Below are 14,606 nucleotides of genomic sequence, written 5' to 3'. Positions count from 1 at the left end.
GGGTTTTCCTTTACCGATGACATAAACCGGGTACGTGTATGAAAATTACTTTCCGAGATATAAATTCTTTATTTTGGATATCTTTAATCCGGACAACCGATATTTCTCTTAAGAGGAACTTGCGTCCACAACAGATAAAATTAGAATTATTCAGTCAACGAGGATGGGACAGAAAAGGCATGTAGCACGCACGGGGAAAAAAGAAAATTCATAGAAGTTTTTATTGTGAAAACCAGAACGAAAGGAACTGCCAGAAAGACCTAGAGAGAGAGAGGACAATTTTGCGACCAGTGCTTGTATGTGGAACACTAACAACAACAGCATTACAACAAATAATACTTCCTGTCAGCCCAGGGGAAAAATTGTCACATTCAGGGACTGAATCCATATACTACATAAATTACCACTCAATATGGCAAACAAAAATAAGGAATTAAATATCGCGAAAGTAACGGTTATAGGAAGGGAAAAAATCGAATAAGCCATAAGAATTAAAACAGAAACGCGAGAGAAACACAGATACAAAAACTGACAACATTTACACGTCAACGAGCTGTTTAGAACACGAAAGTACAAGTCAAATTTACAAAGACCAATGCAGTCGAAACAAACCAACACACATGAACACACTGGCATATACAGAATAACATGTTTTGACAACGATGTGCCATGCATTACACAAGTATATGGTTGTTTATGCATAAGATATAAAGAACACATACACAGAATTAAATACAACAAAGACGATTCTGGATTTTCCACATATAGACTGTTGTAGCAGCAAGGAGAATAATATGGGAATAGCCGGTCACGTGAGAATAGTTCGGATTATGAGACGAAAACGAGCAAATGAGACTCATAATTAAAGCATCCCCTTCGCTATAGCTTATGTATAGCTTATACAGTGTTGCCGATCACGGCGGCTGCGCAGTCTAAGGCTTGAACCGTCTTAGCTCGCTCGAAAGCTGGGATAGTGGGTTCGAAACCCACTCAAGGCTTGGATGTCTGTGTGCGTCAATTCTGTGTTTATGTTGTTCTGTGTGTAGGCAGAGGCCATGCGACGGGCTGATCCCCCGTCAAAGGAGTCCTACCGACTGTGTATAGGAACAATAAACTGGAAAAAGCGGTCAAGGCCCAACAAAGGACTGTAGAGCCATAGTAGTAGTAGTAATAATAATAATAATAATAATAATAATAATAATAATTCAATTCTTCATTATTAATGTGCCGAGTCAACAGACGCAAGGCCAATTACAGACACAGCACAGTCTGTAATAATAATAATAATAATAATAATAATAATAATACAGAGTGTTAACATTTTTATGGGGTATAGCACTTATTTAAATGAGCAAAAAGTCGCATTTAACTTATGCCCAGAAACCGATGTCTGGTGAGATATAGAAGAGCATTCCATTTGACTGGATACTGGTATAACATTCCAGTATGCATTAAGTGAATATCAGTGCGCGTCATTTGTCTGTTTACCTTTCCTTTGCATGTGCTGTGACCCTGTGACTGTACCAGGTAGACTCAGTATGTGAGTTGCTTGTGTACTAGTGACAGTGGTGCGACCCTCGTTCGGTTCGAAATCCTTTTAGTGATTTTTGTAACGGAATTTTAATACTCTGCTCGGGATATGAAGGACATAGAGACGAGAGAAGATGAGTGAAATTCACAAGAAGCCTCTACGCAGAATATTCTCCATAAAGCAGAATCGCATTCCACAAATTCTTCACCAAACTTCAGCAACTTCTGAACGAATCTGGGTACTTTCTTCATGGGCGTCGGATTGTGGAAGGCGTCGATCAGTTCGTATTCCCGATCTGGAAGTTCGCGTATTACGAATAGTAGAAGAAGATTCTTGAACCAATGTCCGAATTATTGCAACTGCTGCAGTTACCGGTGTTCCTCTTGTCTGGAGAATTCTTCCTGAACAACCAATTTTACAAACGTACATGACGCGCACTGACCTCGCAATATACTCCTATGTTGCAGCGGCATTCCGGCATGCGGTCCAATGCAAATTCGTCTGTAACTCAGCAGTCCTGGGTTAAGGACATGTTGACTGGGAACCTTGGTCATTTTGGTGAGTACTATACTCTCTTAAAGCCTATAACACTTTTAACACCCAGTACATACCTTATACAAATATGCTCTTATACACAAATATATTGGTGCGTGCAAGGAATTAAAAAAAAATAATTAGCTTAGTAGGGGATGGAGTCCAAATGGGTCCACTCGGTACGGCGGCCACTCGGCCTATTGTACCTGCCACTGCTGATTATGATGGTGGAGAATTTTATGGAATGAAAATTGGTAGGGGAAACCGAAGTACTCGGAGAAAACCCGCCCCAACGCCACTTTGTCCACCACAAATCCCACTTGACTAGACCCGGGATCGAACCCGGGCCGCCGCGGTGGAAAACCAGCTACTAACCGCATGAGCTATGGTGCAGCCAATGCGTGTAAGGAAATTGCATATACACAGTACCACATATTTTCAGTAGCCACTGCACGTCTTCACACTATCATGGACTTCAATGGATTGCATGCGTCACACAGCGAGTAATTATCATTTGTTAAAAATGTTTCAATATAAAAGATGATATAGAGCTAAATAAAATCCTATATTTATAGACGGACATATGGCCCACATTTCAGCAGTCTATAAGTTATTCTACTTAATTAAAAGCAGAAAAGAGATTCTTCGGGACAGTCTTCTATCAACTCAGTAAGACAGTTTAACTCTTTTGAATGATTTTGATTAGTAGACTTCATACACACGATTCCATTTTATTGTACTAACTCCTTAGCCTTGATTTATATGGCGACTACTAAACAGCATGTTGAAGCAAATCATGTAAAGTGTTGGTTGTCCCGTCTGATGATGGCCAGTAGTGGCCGAAACGTCCTCTTTGTACCGTGTACCGACCGAGCTATGCCGACTCCCACTGTAAAGAACAAGGTAATGTTAATAAACCAATTATACCTCATGGACTTACAATGTGTACTTGTTCAGGGAATAACAGTTTAACGGTTCGAGATGTTTCTATGAAGACGATTAACATGTTTGCCTTAGTTACCACTGCTACCATGTTACTTATAATAACATGCCTGAAGATTGAAGCCGTGTCCGGAAGATCTGTCTCAACGCTTCAAATTACTGTAATAGTCACGGCTACATTTCGTAATGACAACAGTTCGCAATAAATACCCTAATATATTCGGGGTTTCCCTCTTAGGTGCGTGGCAGGATAGAGAAAAAGTCAGGAAAGTTATATTTCTATATAGGCATAACTAGGCACAAATGCGCATGAATAAATGTTCTTCGACCCCAACAATCTACTAAGGTAGTTGTGTATGTTTGTGGAACCTACTGATCAAAACCTAATGAATATGCAGAAGAAACCACGTGATATGCTTTGGAACGGGGAGATGAAGTAAGGTATACGTAGAGTAACCAAGAAGCCGAGACAAATTTGCGGATATAAAAATAAAGGGTGTAAAAGGAAGAAAGAAAAAAGGCAAATAAATAAATGTATAAATAAATATATAAGTAAACCAAATTAAAGAAGGCATAATTTATACAATTAAGCCTGTGAACATGCCGGTCACGGTAGCCGAGCGGTCTAAGGCATGCACTGTCTTCGCTCTCTCGGAAGCCGAGATCGTGGGTTCGAATCCCACTCAGGGCATGGATGTTTGTGTGCGTTTTTCTGTGTTTGTCTACAGGTAGAGGCCTTGCGACGAGCTGATCACTCGCCCAAGGAGTCCTACCGTACGTGTAAGATCTAGTAAACCGAAGTGAAACGGAGAGTTTCGTGGAGGTAGGCCTAGGCCCAAATGACGGCTGTAGCGCCAAGGGGAAAGAAAAAACCTATGAACATACGTGACACGATGTTGTAATATAAAGTATCAAATTGACGCTGGCAACAAACCGGAATTTCTGGGAAAACTGACCTCTTGCATTCCTTTCAAACTTTGCGTACCACATAAAAACGACGCGTCCAGAAATTTTTCCATTGTTGCACGTGTATTTATTTCCGAGGGAATATGTTTACCGAGCCATTGCCTAGCAAATGATAGGTGTAGCACGTAAACAAAGCGTTTCTCGACATGGGTGTGTTAACAAAATATGATCAAATTGAGCCCACATATCTACCACAGAGCGTCGTAACATATATTTATTTGCACTCTGTATACAGAGAGACAGATAAAATGGTGATATCATAAACCCATTTTCATTTCCTCAAATATGCTAAGTAGGCTATAAAACGTTGCTTGCGTCTTATGACTACAAGATCCAGGGTAAACTATGAGTTTGGAGCCAGTATTGATGCCTCATGACTGTTGTACTGTCAGTTACCATAACTCAGCAGTTTCCAGCTTCTTTTTATGTGCATTTGATGGTACGGGAACCACCGTCAGGTGTAGAAACCGACATTTTGGTGCAATGAGTCTGAATATTGGTGCTGGGTGTGGCTATTTTAAAATAGTTTGTAGTTCCTCTCGATTTATCTAAAAAAAATCCTGGTGTATTGTTCTAAAATAGGTCACAACGGCTTCATCCCATGTTCTGCCCTGTTCACTGTTGTTACTGTCTGTCAGTTTTCGGACCGCTGTATTACGATATGTCCATGTTCGCATTTCTCCAACCAGGTGTCATGTACACTCACCCTCTGATACGTAATTTGGCAACATTTCATTATATCCAGAGTCATAAAATTTGTGACACTAATTAGACTACAAAAGCCGTTAGTCTGCTTGTTATTCATGAATGTGTTCTAACCAATTCATTACCAGACATGCTGCATATCGCGGGCAACCACTGCTAGGTGTCGTGCGGAGCGCTGTTCTAATAACGAAGCGTCCTGTACAACACGCTCTATCGTTACGTCAACAAACACAGCCGGCGGAGTAATATTAAGCTGCTGTTGCGGTAGAAAAATTATTATTTGGACTAGTTTATCACTACGGGTGTAATTCTGAACTTATGTATATAGCATTATCAGTATGTGGACATAGATATGAAGTGAAAGAATGGTGTTTGAATGCAACATGGCCCACGAAAATATCAGTGATGTTTCATAATCCAAAATTATTGTTTAATTACGAAAGTTGTTATTTTATAACATATCATACTATTACAAAATAACAGAAAAACTTTATCTCATTTTACAAAAACGCTGCACTATCCAGATAATATTCTGATAGAGTTTATATAGTTTACCAATAATTAAAATCCTTGATAAGACGAAATGTGACATAAATATAAAGCCAACAAATGCAGAATATTAAAAGTGAAGCAGATACAATTTCCTACATACTTAAAACAGATAAGCCAATATCGATAAATCCTGAACGAATGAGATCAACATAAACACGGCACGTTCCCACATGACGTTAAACAGGGCGGAGTTGTTATATTGTGACTTCCACTTCAGTGACGGGAGTCCAGCTCGGAGAGATACGTACACAAGCAGGGTTGACTAACCCGATATTTATCTCAGACATCTGGGCTGATTCCTTGCAATTCCTTCAGGTGTTGTTACGTTAAATCTACAAAATGTGGTAAACCTTGAAATATATCGAAAATAAGTTGAAATCTTTAGAATTGTCTAGACAATCAACAATTTTGTTAGGTCTTCTAAACTACAAGAAACTTCTTGATCTGTTCGACATCTTGTATCTTCAGTGAAGAGAAATCAAGGTTGTCGTCCGTGCAACGACAAAAATACCTCAACAAAAAGAAAAACATATGTTGCAGAAATGTCTTGAAAATCGACCTCTTAAAAGAATATTAGCGAAATAAAGCGTGAGAGAAGCAGGTAAATAGAACTGGTTTAAGATCATGTCGAGTGGTTAGTTTTCTTATTAACTCATTATTACAATCAATATCATACGCAGAACTTGAGCATCAAAACGCCATGCAATTCATTTCATATCTCATTCATGCTACGAGTATTAAGTAGAATTTTGTAATACCATGCCAAAGGGTTCTGACGATGATGTATGGCACTTAGGATTACTGGGATTTGTCCATCGCCCGGTATTCTGCAAAACATAAAATAACACAACGTTTCCGAAACTGAATCTCTTTCCTTCCTCAGTCCGGACAGTATACAGTGATTGAGGTTAGCTCTTCCTAACGAATCAAACGGAATAGGGGTTTCCCACTTTTCACCTGAGGACGGAAACAGATATAGTTTCCGAAACACTATGTTCTTTCGTGTTTTCTAAAATAGCGGACAATGAAGAAAGCCATGAACACCGTAATCCTGAGAATTTTTTTAAGTATCCGTGACTAATACGTGCCCTACCGATTTACAAATAACCAAATTCAAATTATTTTCATAAAATTAATGCAAAGCACATAAAATATTTTGGCATATTCGTCCGGTCATTTGACACAATAAATTCACAGGCAGATGTAGTCATTAAATTGAATACCGTGATATTTTTTAAGCATTTCTGTATTAATTATTTGTGTCAATTTTTAGTGCGACTGCTATAAAGATTTATTTATGTACAGATATTTTTATTCAATAGTCCGGTGTTTGATTAAATGTCTATCAAACGTTCCAGTTCATCGCCACAGCTTTTGTTAAAGTAAACTCTACTTAAATAAGGCAACGGAGATTTATTGTGCCATAGTCCCGCTGGCCAGTACGATGTTCAACTGTTTAATCGAGCAAGAGATGGTGATTGCTTTTGCATTAAATAATTTCAAAACAAAGAAACCGTCGATCACAGATCGATTTTCTTATGAGAATCAATCGTGCTAGCCTAGCAACAATCCCAGAGACACAGACGAAGAGATAACAGGGAGAACGTATTTTAGATTGGGACAGTAGAGAAGCAGTAATTGTTTCCAAATATTGTTAGTTTCTTAGCAGCTGTGACCAGGCAGCTTTAAACAGTTACTGTTCTAAGTTTTTCTTTCAGTTTAAAATTGCATTTTCTACCGGAAATATATTTCGCCAATTCATCAAACTGGCGCACAATTTTCGGTTAGCTTCTGCAGACTTTATTAAGGAAGCATTGTTGCGAGCTGTGTCGCGTATGAGTGACACTACCCTATATTAATTTACGCTATAGCTGTATATAATGTTGACCATATGATGTTATAATATCTAGCCTTCATTGTAATCCGATGTATGGGCGATATTTACCTTGTAATTGACTTTTTTTAGCCCCTTGCCACTACAGCCCCAGTGGGCCTAGGCCTACTTCCATGAACTTCTCCGTTCACTTCGGTCTTTCTAGATCTTACACATACGGTAGGATTCCTTGGGCGGGTGATCAGCTCGTCGCAAGGCCTCTACCTGTACACAAACACAGAGAAAAGCACACACACAAATTAACATCCATGCCCTGAGTGAATTGAATTCTAGTACTACTTAACTATAAGCATCACAGAACTTCTTGAAGAGAAATCCCTCAGATTGACAAAAATTCCAAGAATTTTCTGGATTTGGAAGTCCTATACAGTCAACGCCCTCCATCTTATTCCTTAAAATCAGGTTTATGTCCTCTCATATACCTCCAGATCCTCTAACTGATCCTTTTCCTTCAGGATTTTGTATCAACACTTTGCATACATTTCTGTTCCTCTCCCATGCGTTCTGCTTTCCTTGATCGTCTTGTCTTCCTTGATTTCATCATTCTAGTACCATTTGATGGCCATTAACGGTAGCCGCGCGTTTTAAGCCATGACCTGTCTTGGGATCGTGGGTTCGAATGCCACTGAATGCATGGATGTTTGGTGTGTGTTCGCGTTTATTCTGTGTTTGTGTTGCTCTGGTTTTAGGTAGAGGACTGATCACTCGTCCACGGAGTCCTACCGTCTGTGAAAAATGATTAGGGAACTGAATAAGAGGCCAGAGCCCTGAATGTCCGGGAAGAGGCATTGAAAAAGAAACATTTGATGAGGGATACAATTTATGAAGCTCCTCTTTATGAAGTTTTCTGCAGCCTCTCTTAGGTTCCCACCTTTAGGTCCAAATATAAATCTCAGGACGCCATGCCAAGTGTCCTCAATCTGCAAGATTCCTTAGTCCTGGAGACCAATTCTCACACGCATACAACAAGAAGAAGCAACATTGTAGAGAGAGTAATTAGTTTATCAGTCATGTTGAATTCAAAATGGATCATGTCGGTAAAATACTTGTTTAGAGACCAAAGTCGCAGTCTCACTTCCTGTAAGCCTCTCTACAAAACCATGCTTATCCTTTCGACACTCGCAGAGCAAAGTCCTGCCAGGTAGCCTAACTTCTGACTTCTCGTCAAGATGCCTGGTTCGAATTTCGGTCGGAATTCTGACTATCGTGACTGTGGTGTTTCATAATTTTCTTCAGTCTCTCCAGTCAGATGCCAGGATAGTAATTTAAAATAGACCACGGCTGCTCACTACCACTTTATTCCAAATTTATCATCATTATTCGAAATTGCATAATTTGACACACTGAAAGCACTGTTAAATATAACATAAATAGATAAAATAGGTAAATTTAAGTATTCTGTGTATTAAACAGGTCTTTAAACGTGTTGGTGCAGTTGCGAGTGTTCTGTTGAATTTCGTACGTCACGTATCCTACCGTTTCCATCAGGAAAGAAGATGGGTTTCAAAATATGAGTCGTAATGACACATGATAATTTCATAGAGTGATAAGCAAAACTGCCGATCACAATGGCCGCGAGGTCTAGGGCATGAACCTTTTGGTTGATCACTCAAGAAGTATTCCTCGTTAGGTAAAGTTATCATGCCACTGTTTGTATTGATTTAATTTCCTGACTTTAATTTTATATTTTTGTTGTTGTCAGTATTTCCAGTCTAGAAAATCGAGATTAACGGCCGTGTGGAACCGTTGCGCTGACCACGTGACAACCCCTATCCGCAAAAGTTGGCACTAACTTCACTGACAAGCGACGTTCGCTTAGTCGGTATAGCTTGCTTGCGGGCTATAAGCCATGGATATTTGTTATTGTCAGTATTAATGTTGAGTTCATAGAGACGCATAATATTTAGGCAAATGGGGAATAGTATTTGACTTATTACAATAAATAAACAATAAGCCATATAAAACAAGAAAATTAATGAGAAAGATAAAGCGAGTTGTTGGCTGATGCAGACAAAGCGAAAAGAATTCAATAACTACCGAAATCTACATTTCATTTGGTTTATAGCAGTAGGTTTAGAAATATACGCGTCATGCGGCAAGCACTAATAAGGGTATTGAATACAATACAATATTAGTCCTATCCATTTATATGTTCAGTTGACATTCATGTATTCAAAAGACACTGTTGTAGGTTGTCGATATCATAAGGAGCTATTTGTCTTTATTTTCCCCCGCATGCAATTAGCTGTATATCAGAATTATTAATGAGATTGCTAAGAGTCACAGTTTCGTCTGACCTCTGTTAGTTCAAGTTCGGCACAGCTGGACAAATGAGGGATATAAAATACCGTCCAAGGCGTAACCCAGTATTTTCACCAGACGCTTTTTGCAGTTCAAGCTCTCTGTAAGTAACCACAGAACTGATTCTGGATTCACAGTATCCACTCGCCAGTTCCTGTAACTTAAAACTGGCTTATATTTTCAGCTCTGTCTGTTCACAGCGTAGAGTCCCCGCATTAAAGAAATTACTACTCTTTTTATAAAATTCCTATTAGAATGAAAGTGGATAGGGTTGCGTGCCCTCCGTAACCGTTTAAATATTAATGATGTAGAGTATTTGATTGGGGCACTATGCTACAACCACGAAGGTAGCGGGTTCGATAGAAATGAGAATCAGAAATCTTCCTGGGGGTAAACGGCGAGCAGTGCCTGGGGTTGACGACCTCATCGCCGTCTGTGAGCTGATTTTCTAGAAAATGTGTGAACCTCGACGTCTCACAATCCTATGGTCCTCCCCGATCCCTTGCAGGGATAACTTTATATTAACTTCGATTCAGTTCTCATATATCCATTATTATTATTATTGTTGTTATTATTATTATTATTATTATTATTATTATTGCTTCAATTTCAAGGTTTTTATTACAGCCAGGCAAAGTATTTCGTTTTCTGCTATAAAACAGACACAATTTGCACAGTGATACAGAAACAATTTATATCTACGTTTGAGAGACATATAGTTCCTTAGCCTTGCCATAAACGTGTAAAAATTACTATACATGGCCGACCTTTCAAATCAAAAACTAAATTGTAATTCTGTAGTTTTAGAAGTAAAGAAATATATTGAATCTAAGAGTGTGTGACTTCAAAAGGAATTGTTTTTGAAAAGCTGTGAAATTTTATATCAGTGGAGGGCTTTTGCGAACACGTTGATGAACCTTCGAGTCCCATAAAATTCTGGTCATTTCTTGAATAGCTGCACTGTTAGAGGCCTCTTAAGAAGGGCTCGGATTCATGAGTGAGTGAGTGTGAAATTTTATAAGGAACTGTATTTCCTGGCCATTACAATTTCTGGAACGAAGGTCTATTTTCAAACTTTCTCGTAAGCACCAACCGAGGATGACCCCTTGGAGACGTAGAATGCTACGTCATGTCAGACTTTATTGCTGTGAAAGAGTAGCTGAATTTCGGCCCCTGGCTTCAAACTGGAATCTGCAGGATCAACAGGAAGAAGGGTTTACAGACGAGTATAGGGCCAAAGACGGCGAGAAACAACCTCCTGTTTGAGGAGGGATGTCTTGGGAAGTGGAGGAAGAGTGTTGGTTTAGTGGCCTGCGCACTCTTATATTTTAATATTTTGTGGAGTTTTGAGTAATTATTGAAATTTTTTAATTATAAATACGAGAGAGTGAAGGAACTATAGTTAGAAGGTCTGAATGAGCTGGTTACATGAAAGTTGTCTGTTAGGTGAGTCTTCTGTAACAGATAATTCTTGTTCAGGGCCGCCCCATAACTCAGGCAGTTAGTCGCTGATTTCCCACTGTGGCAGACCGAGTTCGATCCCAGGTCAGGTCATATGGAATTTGTGGTGGACAATGTGGCGCTGGGGTAGGTTTTCTCTGAGTATTTTGGTTTCCCCTGCCAATTCTCATTCCACCGACTGCACCACACTCATCACCTATCATCCGGGGTGGTACAATAGGCCAGTTAGTGGCCGAGGTACCAAGTTGACTCAAGTCTCACCCAACCCCAAGAAAAACTAAAAGGACCTATTACTCGTGCAATCTGAAGCCACGCCATTTGAAGCTTAATGGTTAGAAGCTCAAAGCCGTTGCAAAGTTCTTAGTACTTCGTAAATATAATGAATAGTGCCTGAAAGTGTAGAAACGCGATTTTGATGGCGGTTCAGCACCCTTTTCCAATTTAACTCGTTCTCTTTTACCCTCTACCGATTATAGCCAGTCAAGAGCCAAGAACCGCCTATTGGTATGACATCTTTAACAATACATTGGAAATCATTAAAAATCATGAAAGAGATGTTCAGACATAGGTTTAGCTAATCCAACAAACTTGTAAATTCCTTTTCTTTACGTCTTTTCTTTCCTTCTTTTTTGCAGAAACGATTTTCTGGGACTCGTGAGAAACGAAACTAGAACATGATTGTTCATTTGTCAAATAACAGTGACTGTGCGCGAGGACTCGAAAATTACACTTTCTGAGACCTACAGAAAATTTGTAGTTGATGCAACATAACAATTGAATTTTATTTGCTTTAATACTTAACATACGTATTAGTGTTAAATCCATATAAATGAAATAATATGAAAATGGCATTTAATTTCGACAATTTCTCCCAGTGCACCATGTATGTTCTGCTGGTCTTTGCCACGATTTTGGGGCCAGTTGGTGCATTCCTGCAAATCACCTTATGTGACCAGCCTTTGATGGACTGCACTAAATTCATAAGTGAGCAACACTTCACTCCAGCACACCCTGTCGTGATAGTCCTGCCACCAACGGAAGAAGACTCAACTACGGAAGAAGTGGGATATTTGATTACAGCACTCCATACTTCCAGTCGTTGGCCCCTACTCCTGTTTAATACCACTTATGAGATGAAGGGAAAGATGAACACGGAAATATACCAACATGGCAATTACATAATTCTCATATCAGGATCCTGCAGAAACTTTGATGAGTATATGGAAAAGTTTTCGAAACAGTTGGCAGGATTGGCTTATGGTAATGTTCAGCACTCATGGAATCCGAGAGCCAAATTTATTCTTCCTGTAATGTCCGCTTGCACGGATTATAACACTACATACCTTTCCGGAGCTATTCTGAGTAAACTCTGGCTTTATAAAGTTACGAATAGCGTTGTCCTCTTTCTGGAATCAAATGGCCACATAACAAAGTTCCTTCAGCGGAATGAAACCGGTTCAGCTCCAAACGTGCGTCTGAGTCTCCACACTTGGTTTCCTTATGAGAATTCGCAAAGCTGCAATCCGATAGACGGCACTGTACCAATAAGAGTATTCTTCTTAAGAAATGTGAGTGACATCCATCGCGGCGAAATATTTCGAGGATATATTGGTAAGAACTTACACAGATGTCCCATTAGGATTCTTGCAAGAGTTAAACCACCTTTCGTTTTTATACCGAATCGAATTTGGTTGAACGCTTCCGGAAGGTATACTCTTGTGTACAACAAAGGTTGGGATATTGGAATCATATCAGCAATATCCGACTCACTTAACCTCTCCGTTGTGGTCCTGCCAGCTCGCTATCCAAGAAGTAAAAGTGTTAGAAATTTTGTATCTGTAAATATTTTAAGTGCAGAACTCGTGAAAGGCAGAGCAGACATAGTCATTGGGCAGGTCCTTAGGGAAGAGATCTTTAGTCACTCTTTGGAAACCACACGGAGCTATTACAGTATGAGGATAGCTTGGTGCACACCATGTGCCACAAAATATCCTAGATGGACTCGTATCTTCAGGATATTTTCTGTATATCTTTGGATATATTTTATTTTATCTCTGGTCCTGGCTATTATTACAGTGATCTGCATTTCCAACTACGGACACAAATTCCACTTGCCTGAATTCGGACTATACAGGGATATTATTAGCGTTACGGCAAACGTTACAGCGGTCGCACTAGGGATATCTGTAGCCACAAAGCCTCGTACTTCATCGCTTCGAGTGTTCTTTTTTTCCTGGGTGTGCCACAGTCTTGCAATGAGTACCGTATTCCAGGCATACCTCACGTCATTTCTTATCGACACGGGATACGAGGAACCAATCAGAACTGTTGAGGAGATGCTAAACGCTGGTATGAGATTTGGTTTTCCTCCTTCGTACAAGATGTTTTTTAATGATTCTACGGATTCTATTGGCGAGGCTATTTTAAGAAAGGTGACCCTGTGTCCTGATGAAGGTATCTGCCTCAAATGGGCAAGTGAGGGCCGTAACATATCAACACTCCGGTCCGATATGACTACAGAGTTTATGCATTCCATCGGGTCTTCAACAGATGACAATAACAGACCGTTACTCTGTGACCTGGAAGATGGCGTTGTTGTGTATTTTCAAGCCGTAATGGCAGTCTTAAAGGGAAATCCATTATTGGAGCATATTAATGACGTCATAGATCGAATCGTAGAAGGAGGTCTCTTTAAGGAATGGAAGAAATTGTTCTTCAACCACGCAAGGGTGGCTAAAAAGGCACCTTCTTCTTATACGCTAGCTGACACGTACCTGAATATCAGTCTTATACATATGCAGTCCGCGTTCTATCTCTTCTTATTGGGACATGCAGCTGCACTTTTCTCTTTTGTGATAGAAATGGTATGGAACAGTCGCGCGTCAAAACAGAGGGAGGCAACGGGCTAGTCCGTCCCTTGCGGGGCCACATAAACGCAGAAAATTTTGAAGCCTGTCTAACGTGACCCTACTTTCTACAGGAGACTTTGTCATATTACATGTAGTTACGTGAAGCAGATAAGAGATGCAAAGTCATGCCTAGGACAGACAAACTGTGACATCAGCATTGCGTCTTGAAAGACTCTAAATATGTACATCCTTAGCGAGAATATGTATTTATGAATATGTACAATTTATTTTAATAATGATTATGTGTATGATATATATTGACATAAATTTATTTCTTTTACTAACAAACTGTATTCGACAGAAATTGCTTCTTGTTATCACATCCTTGTATAATTATAAAGAGAATCTCTAAGCCTGAGATGTATTGTTAGCATTATGCCATTTCAGTTTACCATAATAAACAGTTTTCGATCGTTGATTTGCTGCATGAACTTGAGTTCTGTAACAGATTACGAATATGATATTGTATCCTGTATTATTTTAGTGTATTGTGTGTATTTTTAGTACTCATCTTATCTTGGTGTGCACACAAAAGTGGTGGTTTATGATTGACTAATTGTGCGTGTTGTTCTTGGGTGATGGCTTTAAAGGCCAGCCTCTAAGTGTCATTCGATAATACGTAGGAACGGGAAGGAATACAGTAGAGAGTATGGGAACTTGACTGTACAACCGCGTGTGTAACGAATGACGTCACTTCCCGTTGGATTCACAGCGAATATGGCGCTAGTGGCGACGTAAAATAAGATAAGCAGCTATTAAAGGCCTTCCTCAGTGGCCATTAAAGCGTTTTATTGCTCTTACGACTATAACA

The 14,606-nt window shown here is 39.6% G+C and overlaps 1 protein-coding gene across 1 annotated transcript; it reads left to right on the top strand.

Moving 5' to 3' along the window:
• Window positions 1–1,554: 1,554 nt before the first annotated feature.
• On the top strand, window positions 1,555–14,109 carry LOC111864645. The gene is made up of 2 exons (XM_033751522.1): window positions 1,555–2,089; window positions 11,522–14,109. Exon 2 carries the CDS (start codon window positions 11,726–11,728, stop codon window positions 13,793–13,795), a length of 2,070 nt encoding a protein of 689 aa, XP_033607413.1. The 5' UTR covers window positions 1,555–2,089; window positions 11,522–11,725; the 3' UTR covers window positions 13,796–14,109.
• Window positions 14,110–14,606: the final 497 nt, after the last annotated feature.

The sequence above is a fragment of the Cryptotermes secundus genome, unplaced genomic scaffold, assembly GCF_002891405.2.
Source record: "Cryptotermes secundus unplaced genomic scaffold, Csec_1.0 scaffold186, whole genome shotgun sequence".
Lineage (NCBI taxonomy): Eukaryota > Metazoa > Arthropoda > Insecta > Blattodea > Kalotermitidae > Cryptotermes > Cryptotermes secundus.
This window is presented reverse-complemented; position numbering and strand designations above follow the sequence as displayed.